This window comes from Pteropus alecto, unplaced genomic scaffold (genome assembly GCF_000325575.1).
Source record: "Pteropus alecto unplaced genomic scaffold, ASM32557v1 scaffold20, whole genome shotgun sequence".
In the NCBI taxonomy this organism is placed as follows: Eukaryota; Metazoa; Chordata; class Mammalia; order Chiroptera; family Pteropodidae; genus Pteropus; species Pteropus alecto.
The window spans coordinates 34,510,805-34,532,540 of record NW_006436298.1 but is presented as its reverse complement, the minus strand read 5'-3'; the positions used below and the strand labels follow the sequence as shown (position 1 = coordinate 34,532,540).

The window sequence follows — 21,736 nt, the reverse complement described above, 5'->3', positions numbered from 1 at the left end:
TTTGAGTTTCCCACCATTAAGCATGGTGGTTAGCTGTAGGGACATATATGTAATCTCACAAACATACACAGATAATATACATAATCAAGTTGAGGAAGTTCTCCCTATACCCGGTTTACTATTTTTTTTTTTAATCATGAATGGGGGTTGGAGTTTGTCAAATGCTTTTATTGCATCGATTGATATAATCACGTGATTTTTCTTTTTTAGCTTCCTGATGTAATAGATTACATCTATTTAAAACCTAATTAATAGGTTTTAAAATGTTGAACCAGCCCTGTGTACCTGGAATAAACTCCCCTTGTATTTTCAAAACCATATACTTATCAGCTTTTCATCTTGTAGTGGAAACAGTTTTTATAAGGAATTTTTTTGCTAATTTGTCCTTATAAATTCTGATGTGTTCATTGACGAGAAATAAGAAGGGTACATAGGACTATACTGAGAGGAAAAAGTTGAGAATGGAGTTTGTCACTGAGGCTTAACTTGAAGATGTCATAAAATCATGAGTTCATTATTTTTGAACTTGCTATTTTGGCCCAATTTTCATGATATTAGAATGTGAGATACATTCTAATGTTTAGTACTAGAGATTTCAAAAGTATGAATTAAACACGCACATTCCAAATGATCTATTCATTCCACTCCTATTTTCCCTGGAGAAATGAGAGCACATATCCATACAAAGACTTGTACATGGATGTTCACATCAGCTTCATTTGTAGTAGCACCAAACAGGGAACAATCTCAAAAATGACCAACAGCTGAATGGATAAACTGTGGTATATTTATGTGATGTAATTCAACTCAGTCATAAAAAGGAATTAACTATCGACACACATTACAACATGGATGAATCACGAAAATATAGAGTACAGACTGTATGATTCCAGTTATACAAAATTCTGAAAAATACTAACTAATACATAGTTTGCCAAAGTTGATCGGTGGTTGACTGGACGGGGTAGAGAAGAGCAGGAGGAAGGGACTATAAAGAAGTGTGAGAAAAATTTGAGGTTAAGTCTGCTGATGGTTTCACAGGTATATACATGACAATACAATAAAGTGTACATATGTAAAATACATATCAATCACATCATAAAGCTATTTTCAAAAAGAATGACAAATTATAATTATGAAAAATTAGGTATTTGACAATTTCTCAAAAATGAAGTAAGCCTGACATTTTAAGGAAAATAACTGACAGTTTTTACTGCCAGTGATAAAATTCAAACATTCAATAAAAATGAAAATTTTAGAAAACACGTATTTGTATAAAAGAAAAAACATAACGAAAAAGAAAACACATTCAACATTGTGCACCTGAGAGCTTTCCATTACTCTTCCAATGAGACTACTGGCGACAATAATAAATGTTATCTTTTAATACTATAAATGAATCATGTCACTATCTGGAAAATCTGCATAACCTGGTCATTTGATATTTTCCAAATGACAAAGCACAATGTTATGCACAGATAACAGATGTATTCAAATCTCAAGATCGACCAATGAAGTTGTGTAACTGCGTATGAGAAGTTCATCAGTGTGGTTTCAGATTCCACACTGCAACTACCATTCAAGAAAATTTAGCAAAATCTGTGGTAGGCAGAATTTAAGGATGGCCTCCCAAAGATGTCCCACCCTAGTTCCTGGAACACGTGAACATGATTAGGTGTCACTCCTGTAATTATATTATGTTCTATGGCACAGTTGCCTTAAAAATAGGGAGATGATCCAGGTGAGCCTGGTCTAATAATGAGAATTTCCAACAAAGCAGTGCCCTCCAGCTAGTCACAGAGAAGGAAGTTACAGAAATTTAGAACACCTGAAAGATGTGCTGGGTCTGAAGGTGGAGGGAGCTTTGGGAAAATAAGTACAGAAGTTGAGCGATCACAACTGCAAGCCAAGAAAGGGGACCTTACATGCTGACAGCAAGCCAAGGAAAGGAACCTTACACCATTTCTCAGCTGCAAGGAACATGATTCTGCCACCAACTGAAGGAGCTTGGTGGTGGAGTCTTCCCTCGTGCCTCCAGAAAAGAGTGCAGCCTGACATCCTGATTTTTGGCTTTGTGAGACCCTGAGCAGAGAACTCAAGTCAAGCCTGCCCAGACTTCTAACCTACACAACTGTGAGGTAATAGATGGATGCTGTTTAAAGCTGCTACGTTGTGATTATGTTATGCAGCAGTAGAGCGCTAATACATTTACTGTAAATCAAAATGTAAACTCAGATCCAAGAATCCTAGTGTTGAAAATTTAGCCTACAGATATAATTAAAAACGATTACTAGTTCAAAGATGTTAATTGAACCTTGTTTGTAAAACAAACAAGAAAACAATAAAAATCGAAACAACCAAAGTATCCATAAATAGAGGACTGGTTAAATTATATAAATCTATAAAATGGAATACTCTGTAGCCATTACAAAGAATAGGAAGAGCTACATGGATGAATATGAAGCAATAAAACCATAATTAATAAGAGGAAAATATCAGAAACCATTATGATTTTTTTAATAAAGAGATTTGCATAAAATCGATGTATCTGCGTTAAACATTTTCTGGGGGAAAACCAATAAAAACTAAATAGCGATGAGCTTTGGATAGGATCAGATTCAGTGAGAGGTCTGCATTTTTGATTTATACCTTTTATTACATTTTGAATTTTCTATTGAACTTTATTATTCTTATTCATTTAAAAAATTATCAATAGAGTTTACTAGTCGTTGTCTAGGTAAACACTTCCCTGGCCCTCCTGCAAAGCTAACATGTTCTGTTTTATTCAGCTTGGACCTGCCTTCAGGAATTTGTTATTCACAGTCCTTTAATCATCCATGGTAAGACCAAAATCAGTTTTCTTTATCAAGTCTGCCCTGCCCCACAAATCTAAGTTCCTTGGTAAGATTTCTTATTAACTGTGCCCTCACTATGTGAATGTTTATGTGTATTTATATTTATATATCCTACTTTAACTAAAATTATAGGCTATGCAATTGTTTTTAAAATTTTAGACTGTATTCTATCACTTTTCATCACTATATTGAAAGCCACTTTAAGATATAAATCAGTGTAAACCATGCAAATATACAATGTACTACCCTAACACATTGCCATCTTGATGAAAATGATCTAGGAATCCTGCAGTTATATAACATCCAGAAATACTGCAATAGCAAGCAAACCAGTGTGATAAAATGGAACCCATTAACCTTAAATAATGGAACCCATTATTCTTAAATACTGTAAAGAGTATTTAATGGACAATCTACAACATCAGGTTTACTTAACGTATATTAAAATTAAAGTTAGAAGTATTTTTCATATTCCTTTAAGTTTCTTCTTTTAAAATGAGGACACAGTCATTAAAGGTAACAATGCTAATCCTTTTGTTATTAAATATTGTATTTGTAAATCTTAAGATCAAATTTTACCTGATTATATTTTCTACAACAGAAAGATGTACAATGAAAACAGCTTAAAAATGTACTGTATCAGTTTAATGTTATTCTTGTTTGTTGGCAAGTTGTTAACCAAAAAAACTGTTGAAAGTCACAAGAAATACTAAGACAAATGCCAAGACAGATTACTTTTTTCTTTATCCACATGTGAAATTAGTTTATAGTTCATCAGTTTGGTTATAATATACAACCAAACAAGAGGATGTGCGGTTAATGTACTTAGAAAATGATATACAATGAGCTACATATAAGATAGTACCATATCATTGTTATAAAATCAAACTAAGTAGATCATTTTTCTAAACAGCCTTTCTCTCGTAAACATGTATATATAACTAAATTGTATGTGTAACTGCACTGTAGTAATTTATTTTCTCTTAAAAAACAGGTTGGCTGACATTTTCTAGGAAATACCAAAGTATTATGCACTATAAAAATATTAAGTATGTGCACAAGCTCTTTGTCATCAGGAAAATGTTAAACAAAATCCATGGAAACTTTACAAGGAGAAATCAAAGAGACTGGACATGGAAAAGTAATAAAACATGACATTAAAATATGAATGAAACCTCTAAAATGATATTACCTGGAATCAATTCCATAATGATGTAGATAGGCTGTCTTTGTGTGCAAACTCCTATAAGTTTGACAATATTGGGATGATCATATTGCTTGAGAATTCTGGATGACAGAAAAGTGTAAAAATAGTTAACATTTAAATAAAAAAGCATTAATTTATAATCAGTGTATCTAAGTGGAATACCCTTTAATTAGCATAATTCAATTTTTAAAATTTCAGTATGAATTATGATAAGTAGGATGCATACGAGTTTTAATAAATATTGGCAAAATACAGATATGAATGAGTCAATTATTCTTAATTCAATTAAATATTCAGTTAAAAATTATTATCCACTCTGAATGACTAGCAACCATAGTCCAAAACATGTAGAATTCTCTTCAAAGTATATAGGTTTGGCCACTACAACAAAAGCGTAGATGAAAAGTATTAGTGAACCTAAACTATAAGCTGCTAGGGTGGTATCTTTTAATTTTTTTTTTTTATGTGTACACTTGATTTAAAACACATAAAAATAAGAATCCAATTCAAATTGATAAATACTAGAGGGTAATCACTTCATTGAATTCATAATAAATGCTTTATTGATAATAATACATTTCAATATGTTAAAAACTCAAGAGTTTTGAGAAAGCTGGCAAAAAGACAAATAATTGAGTAACAGTTTCAGTAGAGACTTAAACTGAAGTAGAGAAGACAGTATGGAAGAGGCAAAATTTCCGAGTGCCATAAATGTAGCACAAACTTATCCATAGGACTCCAAGCATGAGTTAAAAGTAGATTAGATTCCCTCAGAGGCCTGTCCACCCTGATGATTTCTATTACCAAATTTTACTCTATATTATCTTACTGACATAGTTATAAAGACACATCTGAAAGATGCAGTTTTCTTTCCTAAGATAATGAAAATAACTTTATTTGGAGAAAGATAAAACAATTTATATGTTTTGTACATATACAGTTAAAGCAGACATAGCTCTAAGAAAAATGTTTTGGATTGAAAACAATGATTAATGAAAAGATAAACTAAGGAAAATTCTAGTGATAAGGGAAATATTCTGACAATAACTTTGAGATTCCAACTTTTATAAGGAATTAAAAAGTTTTATAATGTCTAACTTTAATCCAAAATGCCATTTCTGAGGTTGGAAACTACTTAGTAAAGAAATTCCACAAAACACCCAACCTGAACTCAAATCAAATATTAAATATGTAAATATAGCTCTATCAACTATTAAAAGACACGTAGGAGGCTGCATGAATATAATTTTCATTTTCAAGATAAGACTTCATAATCTCACTAATGAGGAAATTTATTTACCAATAAAACAATCAAATTTGAAAGCAAAAAAAAATTTGAAAAATGTTAGTTATAACTGTACCATAAGAATATCTATGAATAACTATAAAACAATGAACCTATGAATTTCAATTAGTGATAGCATGCCTTTAAATTTATCAGTGTATTTCCCAAATTGAGAATAATGTATATGAAAAATGTTTTCAACTTTATTCTATAGATATTTAATAAATGCATCCAACTGATTAAATCCATTGTTTCCAATATTCAGTTTTAGATGATAAATGGAGAACTATACATCAAAATGCTCCATGCCATGGGATTTAGTTCTCTCACTGCCATGTCTTCTGTTCTCCCACGGCACTTTATGTAAACTTAATTTTATACAGTATGCCATGATGGAGACCACCCCTTGCCCCTACACTCACACCTTTACCTTAACGATCTATGAGTCCATGGGTCTTCTTCCTCTTCCAATCATCCACCCATCTCCCAAACATATGTCTATTCTCACTCTGTCCAAATCACCTTTCCATTTGTTTTGTGTTTTGTTATATAAATTAGATTTTGCCACTAGCAAAATAGTTTTAACTATTTGCAACACAGAAGTAGCAATTTGAAACATTAAATTTTAGCTAATAGGAAAAAATATTATCCTAGAATATCAATTAGAAAAGAAACAATATGCAAAGTTTGGAACAAATGCCAGACACCGAGTTAAAGAAGACATCTGAAGTTATCAGAATGCAAATGAAAAAAAAATGAATCAAGCGATAATATCTAAGTAGGGTTGGAGAGATAATAATTATATATCTAAATATATATATATATAAATTATATATTTTCTATATAGAATACAGTAATTTTTATTATAAGGACAGTCACAACATTGGATATATATACATATATCCGCATGCATATATGTATTTGCAATATTTTGAAGGACTTAAAGAATCCTCACTGTTTTTAGCAATCTGCTCTTTTGACTGTGATTACCTAACTGACCTAAAGTCTAACTCAGAAACACCGGAACATTTTGTTTCCACATCATATATGTGCTTACTTACGAGGGCTTATTTACAAGTGCTTATTTGTATTTCAGCAAATTATAATTTAAGATATCTTCAAACTTACATTCTAATGAATCACTTATCTTACAAATACATATTTTATATTACTTTAGAGAACTCACTTGGCTTCTTGTAAAAATTTTATTTTCAGTTCCTGAGGAAGATCTTCTTTACATGTTTTAACAGCCACATCGGTTTTATCCTTTAAAACGCCCTTATATACTTCACCAAAATTTCCCTGAAAATACAAATACATTTATTGTTTGGAGTATAAGACAGTCATATAAATCTTTGCAAAATACAAGGAAAGCATGTAATGATGCATTTTGAGCTAGCCAAAATACTCTGTTAGCATTATTCAGAGTTTTAAATTGAAATAAAGATTTGGAATATTGCTATCACCAATCCTCCGACTTTAAATATACTATCCAACACACCAACTATTTGTGGGGTTGAGGCTTGAGGACAACTGAAAAGGAAAATGGGGAAAAAATTGAAAGAGAATAGGATAAAAGGGAAACTTCAAATTGCCACTGTCAGAAATACATAAGTTTCACTCTACCTAATTCCTCGTATCCCCTAAACTCTAAATTTTATTAAGTTAAAAAAATTGTATCCATTAATTTTTAAAGATAAAGCAGAGATTCTGTGAGTTGATTTTTGGTAATGAGCCACAGAGCCATGTCAGTTGGAGTGAGAGAGTAAGAGAACAGGGGAGAGGGAACAGAACCTAGGCAGATAAAGGACTGTCAACAGTTACCGTTATTGGTTGTTAATCTCTGGAAGGTACGAAGGAGGAGGTGCTTACCCAAATGCTCACGTTTCCTGTGATGAACTCATTTCTAGCCAGTATATGAGCTCCTAACCTTATTTTATGGCTAAAAAGTATTTTGACAAAATTGCCTTATTTTGAAGTCATTTTTCTTTTATTATAAACACAAAATGTTACAGAGATCTATAAGGCTAACGCAATAGCTATTTTTTAGTATTCCCTTAAAGATTTTCTATGTGTGCATATGTATTTTTTATAAAGCTATAATGGTATGCACCCATTATATTATAAGCTTTGATGCTATTATTGAGTTTTGGAGTTCTAAGATCAATGTAACTTTAATAGTTCAAAGTATATAAATTTTATATGTTACTAATAGGTCATTTAAAATTATTAAAATACAAAATGTTTTAAATACTTTAAATATCACTTAATATTTTACTTGATTTTTTAATTTAAAAAATTTATTTTACTTAGTATTTTAAGTATACTTAAGTAATAAATAGTATTATTAAATATAATAAGCAATTCTTAAGTATTTATTAAAAAACTGATTGATCATCCATTCATGAAAAGTAAAGATACTATGAATTCAACATGATATACATTCATCGTAAGTTAGAAAAAAAACATTTGAGCTTTAATTTATATCTTTTCCTGTCATTGGAAGGTCTTCCTGCCTCCTTGTGTGGGTTTCAGCGCCAATCCTGTTATCCACGCTAGGGGATTTTTCTATTAAAGAATGACTTCAGGGTGTGCGGCCCGAGTGTCAGGGTTCTGCATGATGCTACACACTTGCTATAAGTGAAGACCTGATTTATAGGGGCCCAGTTCCAAGGGAGAATCATGGTTCTGAAGTCTGGTGTTGACACTGGAATGACAGCATGGAATTATCTGTGACTTCCAGTACCTTCTGGAATAAGGAATTTCCCCTCTTTAATACTGCAGATCTTCTTTTTCATTGATCTCTGCTAAATCGTGGCAATTCACGAATTGAGGAAACATTAATGAATTAAAAGCATTCCTTATTTTTTAACTAAAAAAAATTGTCCCTTCCCTCAATTACCAGATCATTTTTTACATCAGAGATAGAGCTGAGAAAAGACTTAATCTACATGATTATTGTTGCTAGGCCTCTATCTGAATGATTCTGAAGCACTTATAATTCAACTTGTCTAAAACTTATTCATTAGAAGACTTCCTTACTAAGTTACCCTTTTCATTTACTAGGACCAGCATTCTCTCTGCAAGCATTCCGATTTGAACTCTACAGTACTTTTGTCTTCCTTTTTGATTCTCAAAAAGGCTGCTCTGGTTCAAGATCTCAATTTTCTCCCCTAAGGTGATCTCACTGCTCCAATCCATCCACCACAGCACTGTCAGATTAATCTTTCCAAGAGACAACTTTCATTACATTCCTGTCTTACTCAACATCCATCCTTTGATTTCCATCACTTTCTTGGCCTCTGTCTAGCTCCACATTATAGCCTCCAACTGTTAAATGTGTCCTAAATTCAAATACTTAGTGAACCCAAAGTACAAGCCATGCCTTTCCTAATTTTTTTCTGTGAAAAACCACCCCCACCATTAGTTAGAAAATGCTAACTAATCTTTAAGTTCATTTCATATGCCCCCTCCCCTTCATAAGGATTTTTCGATCTTCCCCAAATTACATATCCTGTTACTGAACAGTTATCATTCAATTGCCCCTTTGTACATTTTTAATGGTTTCTGCCCCATATGACAAGTCTTGGCATATACTAGTTATCTAAAAATTTTAAACATTCATTCAACAATCATAACTCAGAGGACTTCAACTCTGTCACCGGTGGTCAAGAGGGAAATCTCCAAACACTGAGAAAAAGACTATGCTTCCCAGGACACCTCTTCTCCATCCGAAGAAGTCAAGAGTAAGCCTAGCCTACCATTTAACAGGCACAGCTTTACTTCTGCTACTGGCCTTAAGACCAGGAGGCTAAATCTCATGTCTCGTTTATGTTGTCAGTCCTCATAAGATCTTGGTCCTAGGTTAACCCTCATCTCCTCCCTCTCTAACCTTCATCAGATTCTGCAGACTTCTATTTAACCCTCTATATCCAACTATTCCCCTTCTATTTCCATTTTCCACTGTGCTTTCTGGAATTCACGGTCCATCATTATAAAAATTTTTATCTTTAATGTATTCTTTGTCATTCTTTCACTTTCTTGTTCTAACAGAAACATGGCTCTCACCTGTGAACACTCAAATGGTGGCTGAGCTTCCTTTTGCCTTCTAAACTTAAGTGATGCCTCCCTCAACCTCCAATCCTCCCACTGCCCTAGTGTTCTACTAATTCCTTGTCACTGTTTTCAAACCATTTTCCCTCCTGCATTCTTTAAAACCAAACAAACAGCTTTGAAGTTTTATCATTTGATTATATACCAACTGCCTCTTATTGTGGCTATCAGTTATAGAATTTGAAAATATTTTCCTTCATTTATTGACAATTTGAGCTCCTGGATCACTGTACTCAGTGTCATTCTTGTCTTAATTCTTGGCAATTTCAGACACTTAAAGATCCTTGCAATACTTCAAATTCTTTCTTAAACATCTCTTCCAATGATCTGTGTTCCAGCCTATTTTCTAGGATCATGCTTTAAACACTGTCAGTGCCAACAATGCAATGACTCTATAGTATCTATTCATTCATTCTGTTTTCTAGTTGCCTTCTATTTTTCTAGCTTAATTCCTCTAGTATCTAGACTCCAAAAATCCTTTGACCCTGTAAGAACCTCAAAATCTTTAGATCCCATTAATTTTTATTTTCTATTATCTTAATATCCTCTCTTTCTCCCTTATGCAGCTTAAATTCCATGGTCAACAATTATAACTGCTTACCATACACACTCAACTTTTTTTCCCTCTTAATCTGTAGAACTCTCTTGTCAAATTCACAATCTGAATTAAATGCAACACTCTGCCTAAACTGCACATACACAGCTAAATGTGGCTAAATAAGATCCACAATTGTGTTGACTACTTTCACTTTAAATCCATGAGCACGAACTTCCTTAATACTGCCTAATAATCACATTACAATTATCTAGACCATTTGGTCTCTCATTCTTCTAATTAACTGTTTTCCCCTTCTACTCTCTTCTTCAGTCCTCCACTCGTCCCCGCCCTCCATCCTTATTCTTAGCTGATAATTTTGCTTCCTACTTCATTGAGAAAATTCAAACAATCTAAAGAGAACTCAGCTCCACATTTACCCACCTACCAATCTTCCCTTGCTGTTATAAAAATGAACTATTGTATTTCTATTGAAGTCAATCCTATTATAAACTAAATCCGTCCCCTTACCTTACCTACTTAACGATGTTACGCCAGCAACTCTCTCTTCAAAAATCATACATTTTTCACTAGATCATTCCCAAGTGCAAACCAGCATGCTATTATTTCTCCAAGATTAACCACCACGACCAATCATTCTCTTGAAACCACTACCACATGCCCCTGCTCCCTTCTGCAGCAAAACTTCAGAGTTATAATCCTTGCTATCTCCAATGCCTCTATTCCCATTCTCTCTTAAATCTATTCCAATCTGGCTTTCACCTAAAACATTCCAAAGAATCTGCTCAGCCAAGTCACCAGTGACCTCTTCATTGCTAAATTCAGTGGTTTTTAGTCATCATCTCATTTGGCCTCTCAGCAGGATTTGACAGCACTGAGCACTCTCTTCTCCTTGGTATGCTTCCTTCTCTTTGCTTCTGAAGTATCATCTCCTGATTTTTGCCTTCCAGAAGACTGCACATTCTCAACTTCAAGTATTTTGCTTCTCTTCTCTCCAGCTTCTTAATGTTGGAGTGAATAGGGCTCAGTCTTTGCTTCTCTCCTCTTTTCCACCTAGGCTCTCTCCACTGTTAAACTCATCTAGTCTTATTGTTTTAACTACCATCTAAATACAACTCCCAAATAAGTAAATCACAATCACCAAATTAAACTTCTGATCCAGACTTCATATCTATCTTCCCAACATCTCTATTTGGAAATCTATCAGACAAAACTCAATACATTCAAAATTGAACTCCTAATCTTGTTCCATAAAATCTGATGCACTTATCCTGACACCCCTCTTTCTCTGATGCCTTACATAGAGGCCTTATATCAGGATATTCAGTTGGTTTAACCTTAAAAAATATCCAAAACTCACTACTTCTCACCACCTCCACTACCATCACCCCAACTCAGCAACCACCATCTTTTAGTTAGATAACTGCAATTGCTTCAGAACTTTCTAACTCGTTAGCCTATTCTCAACACAGAAGCCAAACTGATCTTTGTAAAAAGATCATGCCACTCCACGTGAAAGCATCCACCAGCTTATCTTTTCATACATGATCAAAGTCAAAGTAATTACAATGACCTACAAGGCACCACATGACCTACACCCTCAACGTCACAGACTTCCTGTCCTATCACATTCCTCATTGCTTACTCAGTTACAGCCAGTCTCCCTGCTCTTCAGAAGAAATTTGTACTGTACTCATTGTCAAGAACCTTCTTCCTCAGATGTCCACATGGCGAAATACCTCCTGAGTTTTATTTGAAAGAATTTTAATAAGGCTTATCCAGATTTCCCCACAAAAAAATTGCAATTCTGACCCACAGCACTCCTAAACTCTATATTTTTCACAGAACTTAGCATCCTTTAACATTATAAAATTTACTATTTGTTATGTTTATTGTTTATCTATCTTCCCTGCTAAAGAGAATACAAGCTCCATAAGGGCAAGGATATATGTCTGCTTTGTTCACTGATGTATTCCAATGTCTAGAAGAGTGCCTGGTACATTGCAGGCACTCAACAAATATTTGAATATTAAATAACAATTATATATCAAGTATAGTCAACTAAGAGTATACTGCTCAATAAGAAAGTTAGAATTCCTGTCTCTAATTTATATTACTACTAAATTTCAAAGTCTGTAGTGTAGGAATTATGACTAATTCTTTTTTACTTATGCATTCTCAAGCAGTATACTATAAATATTTATTCAGAATAGGTCATGAGAATATTAAATGACAAATCATTTTCTACTCAAATGTATTAGTTGAAATTAAGCTATACCATTGTCTTTAAAGTTGCAGTCTTTTCATTAAAAAATGATTAAATTTATTGAAACTGACATCATTCTACAGTCTTGTCATTGAGAAAATAATTATTCTTTGAAATAGCCTTATTAATAAGAAAAGGCTAAAATTCCTTCTGATATATCATATTTCACATATTAAACTAAACAAAAATTGAAATATTTCTCTTTAACTGAAAATATTTTTTCTTGAAGACTGAAAAAAAATCTGCCCTATCAACACATTCTATTTCAGTAAGTGGTTTAATTTTACCATTTATAATTGTATTTTCATGGAAATTAATTTAGTTATAATTTTTCACCCAATCACTGCTACTGAGTTCCTGACCTAAAGTAACAGAGAGAATATATCTTTAAGAATGACCGTCACAGAGGAAATGAACACATCAGCTACTGCTTTTAGCTTGAAATTCTTTGGAATTTACTTACTAAGTAAGCATTTGCAGTCAATAACACTGCTTTCCAATAGCAATTTCATGCTTCTATTTGGAAAAGGTATTTTAAAATACTAAGAATCCTGCAAAGTAGATTTCAACAGAGATTTACTCCCTTAAGATACATCAGAACTAAAAAATAGGATAAAATTTATCAATTCATCAAGTTTAAATTTGAAACCAAAAAAGTAATAATTATTTTTACTTAAAATGCTGAAGCTTAAGTCTAGTATTGATCACTCAGAAATGTATGAGTGATAGTTTTACCAGAATATCAAGATTTTAGTAAATCTTGATATCGAGAAAATATCAAGAAAACATTATTTTTCACTTTGCACTATGAAACTAAACTCATTTCAAACTTTCAAATGGTAATATCACTAATTAAGTCATTGACAAAGAAGTTAATATTTACTCATTGGAACTCAATAATAAATAATTTGCAAAGTCCATTTGATTAATAATTATCAAATGTCTGCCATTATTGTTAGATATAATGTTAGATATATTGTTAGATGTAATCATATTTAACAGCCCTCTATGACCACTAATAGAACTAGCTAAAAAAATGAATAATTATACTGAAACATGTCTTGTCCACATAAATTTTAGATAAAATAATGTGTCCAATGTTTCATACTATGGTTCTACACACAATCCTGAAATCTCAAAGAGCAGTATTTCATCTTTTCTGAACTATCATGTAAAACCAGAAACAAATGGAACAAGACTAGAAGGTGTTTATTTAAACTTGTCTTACCTCACAGTTTCTTTTCAAATCTCAGGTCACTAGTTTTGGCTTTACTACACTGTAATAAAATCATCATGGCTTTTAATCCTTCCATAGGAAAACACACATATACTATTTTTAAAAGTCAAGAATCATTCTTAAAACTTTCAAAGATTTTTACACATCTATTTCGGTGAACATCACAGTATTTATAACAGATGTGGTTATAAACTATTCTAGGTTAATGTGGGAATGTGCCTCCTGTGTGATGGAATATAAGGGAGCTTTGAAGAAAATGAATCTGCAGAGTTCACAATCACTATAAAGACTTTTGGTCATTTAGTCCAGTTGATTACATACCTTGCCCAGTAATTCTCCCAATGTGACATCTTCATGATTGAGAACCCATTTCTTATCCTGTGGCAAAGAAAAAGAACAGTATTTTAGCCCAAGCAAGAGTACATATCCTGTAAGATGCATTTGAGGCAGTAGGAAATAGACCTAAGGGGATATTTCATTCAGACCATTTGATTTACAGCACACTAAGAAGTTGTAGCCTCAAGAGGGTATAAAACAGATTTAAGAAATGTTACTACACAATAGGATTTTAAAATCTACATTATAGTGAACTTCTATCAGAAATCTTAGCCTTCAAAATTACAGTCTCCTTTAACTAGAACACACAGCATGTACTCTTCTCTCCCCATAAAGCTTAGGCTATGCCATTTTTGTCATTTTTAAAGAGTTGTGTCATAAGTACATGAGAGAATTTCATTTTACAGTGCAAAAATTCCAAGTCTCTCTTGATCACAGAGAATTCTTTTTCTATCCAAACCACATTATTAAGAGCTATTTTTCCCACATATAAACTGATCATGAGTTATAGCTGTTTATGACACTGTATATATTCCCATATCTTTCCTAAGTCATTTCCTGTAGTATAGTAAAACAACAAAACTAGGGTGCATAAGACCAGTGATGTGAACATGCCATTATAAAAGAACATCCCATTATCTAATCTCAAGAACTAATTACTACTTAGGGAATAGTTTATCATCTAAAATTCTCAGCTATTAAACCACTTAATACCATAATGGTAAAAAGGCTTTTAAAAAAGAAGAAACAGAAGTAGAAGAAGAAGGTGGTAAAAGGAATGAAGCAAAGAAGAACAAGAGACATAGAAAAAAGGAAGAAAAAAAAGGAAAGAAAAACAGGGGTGGGAAAAAGAGAAAAAAAAAATCCTGTGATAGTTTATTCAGGATTTATTTTTAACCTATGTTAAAATGTAGCGTTGCCGCATTACGCAGATTGAAATGTAATTATGATCTACAGAATGAGTTTTAACAAGTGATCAAACATCTTGAAGTAAAAAGCCACTATGACTTAACATGTCCTGGACAGACATTTGAAGCACTTAACCTTTGGAAGCACCATGTGACAAACACTCAAACACCAGTTTCTGACAGATCAACAAAGGGAACACTGATTTTAAAAACAATAATTTACATGTATAACATTTCAATCTAAAAACAAAGTAGGAGCTATCCTGGAAGAAAACACAGAAGAATAGCTTCATGACCAAGTGAGTAAGCAAAGATTTTACAAGGGCCACAAAAAGCACTAACTATAAAAGAAACAAGTGAATTCATCAAAAGTAAAAACATTTGTTCTCCCAAAGGCATCATGTTTTAAAAATGAAAAGGCAAACTACAATCAGGGAGAATATTTCAGCAAAACATACACCTGATAAATAATTTCTATGTAGAACATACAGAGAACTCATAACTCAATAACAAGATGACAAACAACCCAATTTTAAGAAATTGAGTAAAAAGTTAACAGAATATGGATAAATAGACAAGAAGCACACTAAAAGATGTTAAACATCATTAGTCTTCAGTAACATAGAAACAATAATAAGATGTCACTTTACACGTATTAAAATACTAAAATTAAAAAATTAACAATACCATGAGATTGCAAGGATGTGGAAAAACTGGATTCCTCATACATCGTTAGTGAGGGTGTAAAATGATACAAGCCATTTGGAAGACAGTTTGGCAGTTTCTTATAAAGTTAAATATACATCTACTTTGTGATTCAGAAATTACACCCCTAGGTAAACCCAAGAAAAACAAAAACATACAGCCACAAAAAGACACCAATAAATGTTTGAGGCAGCTCTATTTATAATAAGCAAAAACTAGAAATAATCCAATGTCTAGCAAAAAGAGAACTGATAAACAAATTTTGGTATATTCAATTATTCAGCAATAAATAGGAATTTACTAGAGTAACATTCAACAACAGATCATTTGCAAAACACTGCTGAGACAATAAGGCTAGATATACTTTATATAAATGCATACATATAAAATGGATCCATTTATATCAATTTCTAGAGATGACAATTTATAATGCTATAAATCAGAGCAGTGCTTGCCTGAGGCAGGGGCTGTGGAAGACTGACAGCAAAGGAGAAAGCAGGAACTTTGAGGGGTTGTGGAATTATTCAATTTCTTGATATTTCATTGAACTATAAACTTAAAATCTGTGCATTTTATTGTATGCAAACTATATATCCATAAAGTTGATTTTTTAAAAATAGAAACTAAAAATAAGCAAATATTTTTAAAAATGCTACTATTTGAGTAGTACTTTGGGGTTTAATTTCCCCTCCTCATATTATCAAAAGCTATTTCTCAAAGAATGTAGTCTGGGAGGCAGGAGAGTTATTAAAGTTGCAAAATGAGTTGTTGAGAGCTTTTCCATTTCAAATATGGTAAACTATGTGGGTCAGACCAACTCTCCCACTGCAAAACACTGAAAAAGCTGGAATAAATGTAAAAAGAAAACTTCTGTTTGAGAGGACTAGAGAGCTCTAAATAGTGAACAACTGAAAGGCTAAGTTTAAGAAAAGTAGCCAAGTCTTTTTGAGCTACGTTTGCCTTAAGTGCATATGCTGATTGTAAAAGCAGCAGCCAATAGATTGAAAACAAATTTTTTTTTGAAAACAGGCCCTGATAAAATACCTCATTTTATTTTTTATTTATTTTATTTAATTTTCTTTAGGTGAGGCAACCCTTGGGTGACTTCACAGATTGCAAGGACCTTGTCAGCTTACAATCCCTTATTTTTTTATTTTTTACGCCTACAGCACCTGGTTTTCCTAGGTGGTCTCCCATCCAAGTACTAACCCGGCCCGAGATCAGATGGGATCCAGTTTGTTTAGGGTGGCATGGCCATACACAAAATACCCCAGACTTGAATAAGGACGTCAAAGATACCACTCAGTTGTAGAAAAGGCAACCTGGAAATAAAAGAAATTAAACCTACCTTCTAATCATCTCCAGCCCCGATGGGACTAAACGGAGATAGGCAAACTAAGCCTAGAGGCCAAATTGGCTCAATGCTTTCTTTGGATGGCCCATTATCTAAATACGGCTTTTGCATTTTTAAATTGTTTTTTAAAAAAAAAAAGAAAAGTGAAAAATTTGTGGCATATGAAAATTATATAAAACCCAAATTTAGTGTCATAGACTATGATCAACAAATATTATCTGACATAAAAGCTAAAGAGAGGGGAAAAAAATGAGCAGTTACAAGGTTCCATGGGACAATACCAAGAGGTCTAACATTCATATCAAAGTCGCATTAAGAAAAGGAAAAGAACTACAGTGCTGAAAATATGAAGAAATACTGGCCCAAAACTGCTCAAATGTGTTAAAAGAAATAGACCTACAGATTCAAGGACCCTAAAAAAGAAACCCCAAAAAAGAAAAGCTCAAAGAAAGCAATTCCTAGACACAACATAATTACATTGGTTAAAACCAAAGACAAAGAAAAAAATTTTAAAACAGCTAGAGGAAATGACCCATTATTTACAGGGAAACAATCAGAATGACTGGAGAGTTTATCATCAGAAACTGTGGAGGCCAAGAAGAAGTGGAACATTTTTAAGTATTAAAAGAAAAAACTGTCAAATCCAGGTTTATATATCCAGAAAAATATCTTTCAGGAATGAAGATAAAATATGGATATCCTTAGGTAGAGGAAGACTAAGAAATTAGTTGCTAGTGGACTTACTCTTAAAAAATTTTTAAAAGGAAGTTCTTTAGCCAGAAGGAAACTTGAGGTATCAGGAAGAAAAGAATAACAACAATGGTAAATACTTATATAAATATAACAGACTTTTCTTCTCTGAGTTCTTTAAAATGTGCTTGACAGGTAGAAAGGAAAATTATAATATTTCCGATGAGTTTTTCAGTTGATGTAGATGCAATATATAAACAAGTAAAAGAGGGAAAGGTAAACAGGATCCTACAGTGATAAAGTGTCTGCACTGTACTTGAAGTGTTAAAATATTCTTTGTGAACTGTGAAAAGTTAAATATGTTTTTGGTAATTCCTAGAGCAACCAGGAAAAAAAAAAGTACAAAGCTATATAATCAAAACTACAAAAATATTTAACGGTCAAATCATCCAAAAGAAGGTATGACAGGAAAAAGAAATAAAAAACAAAGAAAAACAGAAAATTATAGTCCTAAATCCAAACATATCAATAATTATATTAAATATAAATTGTCTAAATACACCATTTAAAATACAGATTGTAAGAGAATTTTTCAAATTAGTCAACTAAATGCTGCCTAAAGAAACTCACTTATAAAAAGTAAAAGGATGAAAATAGATATAAAATATAAACATAAATCCTAAGAAAGCTGGGCTACCTACAGTAATGTCAGACAAAGGAGACTAAAAGTAAATTACATATGAATAGGAAAATCGTAGAGTGATAAAAATGTCAATTCACCAAGAAAATATAATAGTCCTGTCTATGCTTCAACCATAGACACTTCAAAATGAAGGAAACATTGACAGAATTGAAAGGAGAAAGACAATTTCACAATTGCAATTGGAGACTTCAACACTCCTCTCTCAGTGACAATAGAGAAAAACAGCGAGGTTATAAAATAACTGAATAACACTAACACTAACGAAGAAGATCAATTTATTTGATCTTTATGATAAAATTGTACAACAGAATAAAACTCTTTTTGTCAAGTAGAGGGAAAATTTACCAAACTAAACCCTACCATAAATCTGAGTCTTAAAACAAACCTTAACAAATGTAAAAAAATGAGGTCATACAGGGTATGCTCTCTGACAGCAAAAAAATTAAACCAGAAGTCAACAGTTTCCAAATACTTGGAAATTAAACAATACACTTTTAAATGATCCATGGATAAAAGAAAAAGTCTTGAGTAATTAGAAAAAATTTTGAACAAAAATAAAAATTCAGCATATCAAAAATTTCAAGATATAGTTCATGTAGTCCTTAGAGGGAAATTTATAGCATTTCATATTAGAAAACAGGAAAGGTCTCAAGTCAATAATTTAAATTTCTACTGTAAGAATCTAGAAAAAGACCAAAATAATCTCAAGCTTTCAGAAAAAAGGTAATGAGAAGTCAATAAAATTGAAAATTCAAAAATAATAAATGAATGTGAAATAGAGTTAATTTATAGCTGGAATGGAAAAACTCTATCTTCATCTCTGGGGATGCCTGGATCTGATTTTTGGCTCTTAGACAACATAAGGACAGTTAGATTCATGATTTCATTGATTAAAGCTGGAAACTCCTTTGGGATCTCAGGGTGAATTTCTTTACTGATGATTTGCAACCTGATCAATTGGTGTGACAAGATTAGCTTGATTCAATAAGGAATGGGACATAAAGGCATGCTGAGAGTTTCTCCTTTAACGTCTCTCAAAACCAGAATTATAGATTTTGGTGGATCGACCCAGGCCCAGCTTAGACTGGGTGTGTACAAAGTAGGATTCTTGAAGACATTGTGTTTGGGATGCCTCTCAAATCCTTTATGCTTGTCTTTTTGCTTTTAAATAAAAGCTTTCTGCAAGTATGTTCAATGAAGTTTGATGATCCTTTCAAATGTTTAAACCGGGCCAATTTTTATAGTTGATTATTGGGACGGAATATTAAAAGAATCCCTGACTCTGCTTTAAATGACTTTATTGTTGTTTAAATAATGGTTAATAAATTATTTTAGAGAAAGATGAGGGGTTTACTTGTCAGAGTGGGGGCGGGCAGGGAGGAAGAATAGGGGTTATACAATGCTTACTGCCAGAATGACTGCTATCTGGTGGTCACTCCTGGTCTGAGGTCACAAAAATAACCTTCCCACTGATAGGCAGTAAAGCACATTAGTAGAAACAGGGAAGATAAGCAAATGTATAACAATAACTAAAGTAAAATTGAGGGGAAATCAATCAAAAATAAGGTTGCTCATAATCTGTTTTAGCTAAAATGAAAATAAAATAGAAGCAGCTAAAACTTCAGAATTAAGACTTATAACTCAGTCTGTAAGGAGAGATAAAATGTCCCAGAAGAATTCAGTGGCAATTTGCTTTGATTGGAATTTAATAGCTGCAGTTTTTGTAGGAATGTGGATAGAGGGACAAACGCCAATCCGTTAATTGGATAAGACAGTGTTACTTAACACAAACCCTGAAAAGATGAACTACCCAACTCCTCCCCTAGTAAATGGGATACTACTACTGAGGCTTCTGAGTGCCTGAGAAAGGCAAGCAACTTTAGCTATATGATGATACTAAAATTCACCTAACACTGCCTCTGACCCAGCTGATGATTGAAGTGGTAATAAAAGGAACTCCAATGTTTTAAGTGACTTTACTGTTGTGGGAACAAAAAACAAGTAGAGACTACATGAAAAGACAATTCAAAAGTAATTTAGGGAACAGGGATATTAAGTAACATGGAGTTTGAAGAATGGAGAGTGCTGAAGGAGCCTGAATTCTTGACTTTCCTATTATCTTCACTAACCTCTTCTCCCCTTTACTCCAAAGAAAAGTCACACTCAGAAGAGCGGCCAGAAAAAGCTGCAGCTACCTCCTTATTCACTGCTCCAGAACTGGGACCTCCTATAGTGATTATACCACATACGACTTTGCTCTATTTTCTGTAAAGGGACAAGAAGATTTGTGCAATCTTCTTGAATCTGGAAAAGGAACAGAAGGAATGGAAGCAGACTGCCACTTAGTCTCCTCCAGGAAACAAGAATTGTTGCTTCTCTCTACTTCACAAATAAAGGTTGTACTAAAATAAAAATCAACAGAAATAAAGATGCATTAAAATAGGAATGAATAGAGTTGACAGTTTTATTTAATGTTTTATCGCTTGCTAGTGATTTGTAACCTTCTAAGAATAATCACAAACCTATGTTCAAACTCTAATGATTAAATTTGCCTGATGTTGAAACTACAGACTTGACTTAAACTCCTTATGTTAATTCATGAATATTAATGTATCATTATGGTGCAAGAAATATATACTTCCCCCACTTATCAATTATTTCTCAAAATGAGAAAACATTTAGAAGCATCAAGTCATTTGCTCTAAAATGGATATCTAATTTTTGAAGGGAGAATGGAGGGCAACTCCCAAAACACTGCATTTCTGTTTCTTCAACTAATCTGAATAATTTTTAGAATTGCTTAAGAACAGATTTAAAGTCAGCCTATTAATACAGGCAAAGATAAGCATTTTCACTTTGAAATCCAAACTTGGATGGGACACATTTTTAACATATTTCCAGATATACTTGCTTGTTGAATCTCAGAACTCCCATCCAATTAGCAGGAAATGCACTATTATCTCCATTTTGCAGATGTGAAAACCAAGGCCTTGAGAAGGTAAAATCTTGTCCATGGTCACAAGAGGTACTAAGTGACAGAACTGGGATTAGATCCTTGATCTTCTGTCTCCTAGTCCAGCATTCCAAAATATTCTGCTCTGCCTTTACTGTGCTGAAGAGATTGGTCAAAGAACATTGAATTTAAAATAAAACTAAGGGCAATAATTTTCTGAGTCTAAATTATATATACAAGTGTACCATGTCAGGTAATTAAAAAGAAAGATCAAATGATAGTACATACATCTATAATTTGAACAAATGCCATGCATTTTTTAACTCTTTAAGGCTTCCAGCATCTTTCGACAACTGAAGTTGGATTTTTATCTATGTCTCCTAGTGAGCCTGCTCAAGGATTGATGGCCCATGCATTTTTTTTTTTAGATGTTAATCTATTATATATGCTACGTGAGTGTAATGTTTCCAGCCAATTCATATCAAATTACAGAACTACCACAGAGGTAAAGAATTTCATATATATAGTCTCATTTAGATCTATAACTATTATATCTAATATAAAGTGG

At 32.8% G+C, this 21,736-nt stretch overlaps 1 protein-coding gene across 4 annotated transcripts in view; it reads right to left on the bottom strand.

Moving 5' to 3' along the window:
• Positions 1 to 21,736, bottom strand: part of FER (FER tyrosine kinase) — a 366,069-nt gene that overhangs the window by 119,959 nt on the left and 224,374 nt on the right. For all 4 annotated transcript variants that reach the window (XM_025047716.1, XM_015590541.2, XM_006913383.3 and 1 more), the window contains 3 exons: positions 13,841 to 13,897; positions 6,534 to 6,649; positions 4,048 to 4,142 (listed from right to left, as the gene is read on the bottom strand). In XM_025047716.1, the coding sequence (XP_024903484.1) occupies positions 4,048 to 4,142; positions 6,534 to 6,649; positions 13,841 to 13,897 (268 nt within the window). The remainder of the gene's footprint in view (positions 1 to 4,047; positions 4,143 to 6,533; positions 6,650 to 13,840; positions 13,898 to 21,736) is intronic.